The 9,233-nt window shown below is 32.5% G+C and overlaps 1 protein-coding gene across 1 annotated transcript; it reads right to left on the bottom strand.

Annotated features, from left to right (window-relative positions):
- Positions 1-8,230: 8,230 nt before the first annotated feature.
- Positions 8,231-8,738, bottom strand: LOC145124136 (pathogenesis-related leaf protein 4-like). The gene has a single exon (XM_079059365.1). It carries the CDS (start codon positions 8,717-8,719, stop codon positions 8,231-8,233), a length of 489 nt encoding a protein of 162 aa, XP_078915491.1. The 5' UTR covers positions 8,720-8,738.
- Positions 8,739-9,233: the final 495 nt, after the last annotated feature.

Raw genomic sequence — 9,233 nt, forward strand, 5'->3', positions numbered from 1 at the left:
AAAAGAAAAGCATATTTTGGGATTTACCATATTGGAAAATAAACCTCATTAGACATAATTTTGATGTTACGCATATTGTGAAAAATGTATTTGAAAACTTTTTTACACTGTAATGGATGTCAAAGGGAAGACGAAGGACAATGTAGCAGCCAGAAGAATCTGAAGCTCTATTATAGGAAGAGTAAAGGAGTCGAAGATAATGAAAGAGCATACTGCACTCTGGACAAGAATCAAAAGAAAGCCATATGCCAATGGGTGGAGAAATTGCGTTTCCCCGATGGTTATGTTTCTAATTTGGGGAGGTGTGTTGATTTAATAGGGTGTAGACTGTTCGGAATGAAAAGCCACGATTGTCATGTTTTTATGCAAAGATTGATGCCAATTTCATTTCATGAGATGTTGCCAAAACAAGTGTGGGAAGCATTAACAGAGTTGAGTATTTTCTTCAAAACATTAACAGCAACATCAATCACAACAAAAGACACGGAAAGGATTGAAACCGAGATCCCAATAATACTATGTAAATTAGAGACCATCTTTGTCTCTGGTATTTTTAACTCCATGGAACATTTATCTGTACATTTGCTATACGAAGTGAAGATAGCCGGTCCTGTCCAATATCGGTGGATGTATCCATTTGAAAGGTTTGTATGGTACATCATAATGTATGTTGATATTTTTGTAAGCTGATTTAAATAATCTTCACTATAGATATCTCAATCAGTTGAAAAAAGATGTGAAAAATAAAGCTTGAGTGGAAAGGTCCGTTGTTAACGCGTACTTGCTACGTGAAGCATCTATATTTTGCTCTCATTATTTCGAGACTGGTGTCCCCACACGTAATAGAAAGTTGCCTTGAAATGATGACGGAGGAGGAGATGAGCAAGCGGATGCTAACAACGACATGTTAGATATATTTTCATATCTTGGGTGTCATTATGGAAGATTCACGAATAGAATGATGTCTGATGAGGAAGTGCATGCTGCCCAAATTTACATACTCCTTAACGAAGATAAGATCAAGCATTACATAAGGTACGTAACATATGTATCACTTTTAATTATAATAATCAGTTGTTGTGTAATTGCTATGAATTAATAACATTAACATGCATGATTTTAATTATTACATTCATAGTAACTTCAAAATGTTATTCAACTGGTGATACAGAATATTTGAAGAAAATTTGAATGAACTTATGGGGGATATGGATGAACAGGTCCTTGCAGCTGAAGTTGAGAAGAACTTTGCAGTATGGTTTCAAAACTATGTGGGTGTTATTTTTGTATTTTTTAAAATTTATTATTTTTTGTTATGGTTATAATTAACTCTAATTAAGTGTTTTACCATTTTTCATATAGGCATGTAAGATCCCGATAAACAACAAGTATATATATGACCTTTCCAAAATGTCATTCAAAAAAGTGTAATTATATAGTGTATACTTTGTCAATGGTTACAAGTTTCACACAGAAGTTCATAGTCTGAACAAATCAACAACCAATAGCGGATTGTGTGTTAGTAGCCAAGGAGGTGATTATTATGGTAAGATAGAGGAAATTTTAGAAGTCGAGTACCCTGGTTACCCAATTAAAACCACGATTTTGTTTAAATGTCATTGGTACGATCCAACACCTAACATAGGAGTTAAGGTTCACAAATAATATAACTTGGTCGAGATAAACGTCAAAAGAAAATACAACAAGTTCGAGCCATTTGTTTTAGCCATGCAAGCCACTCAAGTGTGTTACATTCCTTACCCAAGTTCGAAAACAAACAACTCGGACTGGTGGGCTGTATTTAAAGTTAAACCTCGTGGGTGGACCGATGAAAATCATCCTCAGAAAGACATTGCCTTCCAAGAAGATGAAGTTGAATCAAATGAAATCATTATACCAAGTGCAGCCGATACAAACAATTCTGATGATCACGAAATGTCAAGCAACGGTTCAGATAATGAAAATAATATTGATGAAGAAGGTGAAATTCATGAGGACGACGATGATGGTATTCCTAACAGCGAGGGTAGTTATGAGTATAGTACATCGAGTAATGAAGAAGAAGAGGATGAAGAAGAAGAGGAGGAAGAAGATAATGACTAGATGTTTTTGGGTTTAATGTTTTTTTTTCCAGATGAAGTTAATTTGTAATTTGGTTTAATATCAATACATAAATGTAAAATAGGAAGAAAGCCTGGGCTTCGCTCCGGGATGTTTTTGTTTGTGTTTTTTATGTCGAAATGTAAAACTATTGACTGTAAAGCCAAAGAGCTTCAAAGTGGCTAAAGAATTGTGGAAAAACCTAAATGTTTTTCGTGTGTATTGTGCCAAATGTATATTTTTTTACAATAAGGATTAAAATTGTCAAAGTGGCTAAAACATTGTGGCAAAAATCTAAAGTTTTTTTGTGTTTTTTTACCAAAATGTAAAAGTATTGTTTCCAATGGCCAAAAGTGTCAAAGTTACCAAAAAAATATGGCAAAAATCTTAATGCCCAAAAAGTTCCTATTGCTAACTCTTTTGTGCTTATATATATATATATATATATATATATATATATATATTAATGTATTACATTATAGATTATGATATATATGTTATTTTTGTCTTTTCCATTTCAACAATCAAAATTACAATTCCATTTCAACAATCAAAATTCCACTGTTACCTATAAAAGGTTATAATATTTGTATAATGTATATTGACACAAATATCCTTAGTATTCACCAGTGTTGTAAAAATCTCGATTAGGTTCCAATTAATCTCCGATTAATCCCTAGGCGCTACTCTAACGATTAGAGAACGCCTAGCGATTAATCCATGCATACATAATGACTGAAACAGGAGAACCCGGTGAAATTTTAACACTTTGAAGAATTTATATCTCAATAATAACTATTTGAGATATGATTAGTGTTGTATTTATCATATTAACCTATTTTGTTATGATATTAGTGTCATTTACGAAATTTTATATGATATTAGTCATATTTAATTTTTTAAAATCTAACAAATTAGCAATTAATGCTAGACGATTAATCCCTTAACCACAGTCCACCGACTAGCTAACGTCGAACGATTTTTACAACCTTGGTATTCACATATTTGGAATGATTTCAAGGGCACTTTGGTCTTTTAGCACTCTAAAGCGTTATGGCGCCATCATACCTCTAACGTCACACCGACGTTATCAGTTCTTCAACCATTCAGAACGTCTCAACTTTTCCGGACGATAAATCTCCATACAAACACTAAAACCCCCAAATCGTCGAAGGGTAATCGTTCTTAAAATCGAATTTCTCCGATAATAGTCACTCTTGTACTCCTCGCGACCAGATCATCATAAAGTAAGTTTTTTTTCCATACCCTGTTACACTGTTTTTCATAGTTACGCTTATTTTTTAAAAAGGAATTGAAATCAACTACTCCAATGTCTATTTTGTAAGTAGAATGTCGAATACTAGAAGTCGTCGTTCGTTAGATGATCTCCCATTAGAGATTTTGAGTCGGGTATTTGTAGTATTAGGGTCAGAATCTGCGAAAGACATCGTCTCTGCAAGACTTTGGTAATTCTCAATAAACATCAACTAATGAATGTATATTTGATGAAATACAACTTTATTTATTTGTTATTTACTGTGTATTTAAATTTTTGAAGTTCAAAAAAGATGTATGAAGCGAGGGGTGATCCTCAAGTGTTCAGAACAGCATGCATTGACATGATTGAAGGAATGGGTCCCAAAAATCAGAATGCTGATTCATTTATATGCACATGTGCATTGCATAATAACATTGAAGTCATGTTCAGACAATGAATTGTATGTGTATTTTCATTAATTATATGTAATTTATACCATTTATTAATGTTTTGTGTCATTGATGTTATATATTGATATTGTTATTCTGTCAACAGGATGAGTGCTTTTATTATGACAATTTTGATTTAGGATTGTCTTTGTTGAGACAAGCAGCAAATGAAGATCATCTTGAGGCAATTTATTTGCTTGGAATGATCTACATTTCAAGAGGGCATCATCAATGTGATGAAGGTATGTATATATGGTATATATGTAAATTAAATTATGTATATAGTTAATTAAGGCATGTTTGTAGTTTGGGGTTAGTATTTAGTTGTGTTGTGTTGCATATTATTTACTGTTGTATTGAAAAGGATACATTGGATTAATTGATGGATATTTTAATGTGTAGGTTTACAATTACTTGATGCCTCTTTTGGCTGGGCAGTTCCGGATGATGGGGAGTACACGGTTGTTGTTGATAGTGCCAAAGAGTTGTTGCGGGCTGTTGATGTTGTTCATAGACTTACAACGAATAACATCACATTCCAATGTGAAGACCCACATCATTCTGTTAAAGGTGCATTTGCAATAGGCCATGAAGAGGATGGGGATCGACAAAGATATTACACGGTTTGTCGTTGGTATGTAGAGTATGGTAGGTTTTGTATATTTCTTAAAAATATTAATGGTTAATAATAGATTGGACATTGAATATTAGTGTTCTTATTGTATTGTATATGAAGTTGTATAGTACTACTATAATTTTATTTTGGTTTTGTGTTTACATCATTATGTTAAAAGGGCATTTTAGTCTATTTTGCTTGCTATGTTGCTTGAGTAGGATGAAGTATATGTAAAACCCATGTTATTTTTGTGATGAAGTATAGTTAATGTAATTAAAAATAAGTTTGTAATGAATTCGTTATTAAGGAAAATAATCTACATAGATTATATACTTTAACATGCCCGGTTAATGTAATTAAAAATAAGTTTGTAATGAATTAGTTGTTAATTATTCATTATATACTATGTTTTCAAGAAACTATACATAACTTGATTAGCACAACTGGCTTAACCACGCCCTTTTCTAGCATAAACTTAAGTTCGAGTCCGCTTGCCAGCAATATCAACTTTATAATTCATTTTTACATTTTTTAGCCATTAGTTTATGACACATATTACCAATTCAAAAACATTTCATTCAAACCATATCTTACAAATTCCATTTATCATAATAATAATTCATCCATAGTATAAGAAGATTAAATAAGCATACAACATCCCAAAAAATGTCGTCACAAATTAGCTACGTGTTTTGTTCCATAGCAAAACAAGCAAACGAAATCATATTCCATAGCAGAATTCCCTAGCAAATACCTATGAATGGTACTTCCATAGCAATTCAACTATGGAATTGGTTTCCGTCACAAAATCTGTTGCATAGTAACCACGATAATGAATTCCATAGCTGCAGTACAACAGAAAGTGATTTCGTAACAAATGTCGTTGGAAAATTGCTACGAATTTTTGTTCCATAGAACTATCGGTAGCATAATACCAACGGATATGGAGTCGGTAGCATTTTCCCTAGCAAGTCCCATTCTCGCTACCAGAATTAAAATCTGTAGACAATGTGGTAGCAACATTGCTATGGAGCGACATTCCATAGCACGATCCATTGCAGATTAACAACGAAAATACGTTCCATAGTGAGCTTCCCTAGCAAAATCGTGTTTTTCTTGTAGTGTTAGGGTTTTAACGAGATAAAAGAAAATAAGGGAAAATGACGTGGTGTTGATATAACATAAAAATGTGAATTATGAAAGATGTGTACAACCTCCGACATGGTGATTAAAATAGGTTTTACGACTTTGGTCTTTGAACTTTTTCTCTTACTCCATAATCAACCTATATTTCTCTTTTCTCTCTTTATTTAGTCCTTTCATAATTTCTATTAATTATTTTATCTTTTATCTAAGTATTTTTTTTATGACACTTTACCCTTTTACCTTAATTTAATTGTCACTTAAACCTCCTATAGTTCGTTAGAATGTTAATTAAATCGATTTAATACATTCTTAGTTCGATCATATTCAGTGAAATAATTATTTTGTAACATTTTTTATTACTTCATTTTTAGTATTCAATATTGCGAGTATAACATTCTCATAAATTTTAGATGACTTTTTGATCTCCCTAAACATTGTTCTTTCGTTGCAAGCGTTGCATGCAACATTCTTCGCCTACGGTAGCATAAACAAACCAAGAACATGTACCAATCCATTTTTTCATTGCTTCAATTTTTCTTTCATTAAGTGGTTCGCGTAACTTCTTTTAGTAGAGATAATCTTAAAGGTGCATCCTCCAAAAGCAGTAATCTTGACATTCGAATATAACGATCATAATTTCCCGACTTCATCCACAACTCTTATACCAATTGCTAGAATTGAGGAATTCAATAAAAACACAAAACACATTCAAAAAACAATTAAAGACGCGAGTAAAATAAAGAACACAATGATTTAATATGGTTTACTTGATCACGGAAATCAAGTAACGTCTACCGACAAACTAAAAAGAGATTCTTCTTAATAATAGCCGCCGCAAATGCTCTTTGCCTTAAGGTCACATTTGTACACAGTGGATTTATCTATAGAGATGAGGGGATCTAAAATTTGTTGTAGTTTGGGCCTATGAAACGCCACAGACTCATCTGACCCATTGATCGAGCACCACCACCCTTCTTCATTGAGCACTGTAACTGTAGTATGCCGGACACCTAGTGCCATGCAACTACATGTGCAACCATACTCCCGATCATGGCCGGTTGTAAGGGTGGGCAATAGGGGCTTGTGCACAGGACCCAATTTTTTGTGGGGCCCAACTTTTTTTATTTATTTTTTATTTTTTATGCCCATATCTTAATGGAAAGATAGTCCAACAAATACTATGAATGTGAGGTTCCTGGATTTAACAAACGAATACAATTTGTCTCTATAAAAGCAATTGATTTTACTTTAAGTTGTACGTTCTCAATGGAAATAGTTAAAACGGATAAGACTTTGTTAAAAATGACGAACATTTGATCGTAAATCAAAACTCGAACAGATCCAGTTAGTTAATTCATCAACATTTTGTTGTAATTTTATAATAATTAAATTAATTAGAAAAAGTTAAAAACTATATTATTAAAATTGTAATTAAGTTTTTCTTTAAACATCGCTATTTTTATTTTATTTTAATAAACTTGATGCTATCTTCAAACTTAAAAGTATTGGACTTGTATTTTTTTTTTATATATATATATTTTTTGTATCACACATTTAATTCATTGTCAATAAAGTAAAACCTAAACTTATCCACCGAGAACGAAATCTTAAAGAGTATAAACTACGAAAAGTTGATCAACCAATTTGCTATCAGTAATGTTAGAAGAGTTTCACGGGTCGTCGGTTAGATGTACAATATGTAATTAGTCATTACAATGCTATGATTTTGTTTTGTTTATTGGTATAAAGTTTATGGTCTTTTTAAAAAAAAAATACTTTATGTATTTTAATTCGTTACATGTTAGGGCTAAGGGCCTTTTTTTTCGGCTCGTCCTGGGTATTTGAATCCTCAAGACCGGCCCTCCTTCCGATCCTTACACCGCAACTACCCCTATAGCCACGCGGTAACTACCCCACAATTGCTTTCTTACTCCACAACTGCATGACCCCATGTTTCGACACTGTAGTGGTAAGAAAGTTACTATGAAGATCAACTCTACAAGTAAACCATGAAATTCAAACTTTGACTAAATTTGCAATTTTTTGTAAAACAAATGGACGTCATTGATTTTTATAATTTACTCAAATCATTTTGAAACTTCAAAAATAAGACCAAAATTACAAATCGATTTTTATGGACCAAAAATGTAATTTACTCAACTATTGATAAAAATATGACAAGATGCATGGACGATTCTTTAGACATTATTTGTATTTGAGGTACCAAGTGTGGGTAGATAATATCAATTCGTTAATGCATGTGTCTATCATTATACTAAACTTTTAGTTTCAATATTTTGTGATATTTTCTGGAAAATTCTTGAATACTTCTCGCGTAAGAGTATATGATCAGTATGCTGTTATGGTATTTTTCAGACTCGTTTCCTCTATATATTTGCTAAATACATAATTACAAAATATGACAGAGAAGAAGATGAACACAAGCAATCGAAAGACAAACAATGTTTCACTATCACTTTTATTCTTTATTACACCAAAAAGATGTATATATATATATATATATATATATATATATATATATATATATATATATATATATATATATATATATATATATATATATATATATATATATATATATATATTTGTTCATATGTTATACATCTATATATATATAACCAGCAACATAACTGAAGTTCACTAGTAAGGAGATTGGCCATTGATGTTTCCACTAAGATAATAGCTGCAAATAACGAACCACCAACTATTATTAGTACATTGAACCCTTGCACATCCAAGTTGATTAGAATTACTCCACACCACTTGAGTATAGTGTCCACAAACATGTCCACCAGCACAAGTATTTGTGGCATAATCATAATAAGTCTTCTCAGCTACCCATAAATTCACTGCTGCAGTGCCTGAGAAGGTACCACTACCTTTAGCAAGGTTCTCGCCATAAGGTCCACCAGAATTGACAAGATTGCAGTCGGCTTTCCTCTGGTTAGCATAGTTTTGAGCATACGTAGCCACAGTGGCATTCCATACAATGTTTGCGACACCCACTTCGGCACGAGCTGCATTGTGAGTATCTAAGTAATCTTGTTGGGAGTTTTGGGCATTGATGGTGTGAAGAATTGCTAGGGTAAAGAAACAAACAAGTGTAAATGAGAGTTTAAAAGACACCATTGCTATAGTTACTTTGTTGGATAACTGAAGTTTGATGATGGAGGGACATGAATTACGTATGGGTATTTATAGGATGTTATGTGATATTGGAATGACCATTTGGCATGTTCAAAGGCGAGCAACTTACGCATGCAGTTTAAGCAAAGTCGCCAAAACTTCCCCATTGGACACAAAGGCCTTTGATTTAAATCTTGAAATTACCCAAGTGGCTATTGTCATAATGATAATCACAAATTACGCCCCCATTTGGGCTAACACCATCCAATTATACCCAGGAGAAATAAAACAAGTCGCAAGTATGTTTACATTTGCTGAATGCTTTTAGGTATCGTAACATAACATATCGTATATTAAATATTAAATATTGCATTTGATTTGTAAAGAACCCAAGTGGCGTTATTGTCTTAATGATAATCACTAATTAATCCCTCATTTGGGCTTACACAATCCAATTATTCCCAGTAAAAAATAAACAAGTGGCAAGTATATTTAGATTTGACTGAAAGCTTTAGTT

The sequence above is a fragment of the Lactuca virosa genome, chromosome 7 (genome assembly GCF_052849685.1).
Source record: "Lactuca virosa cultivar CGN04683 chromosome 7, Lactuca_virosa_CGN04683_v6, whole genome shotgun sequence".
Taxonomy (NCBI): domain Eukaryota; kingdom Viridiplantae; phylum Streptophyta; class Magnoliopsida; order Asterales; family Asteraceae; genus Lactuca; species Lactuca virosa.

Excerpts from the sequence above, each read along its gene's own strand:
- LOC145124136 (XM_079059365.1), bottom strand. The coding sequence starts at position 8,719 with ATGGTGTCTTTTAAACTCTCATTTACACTTGTTTGTTTCTTTACCCTA.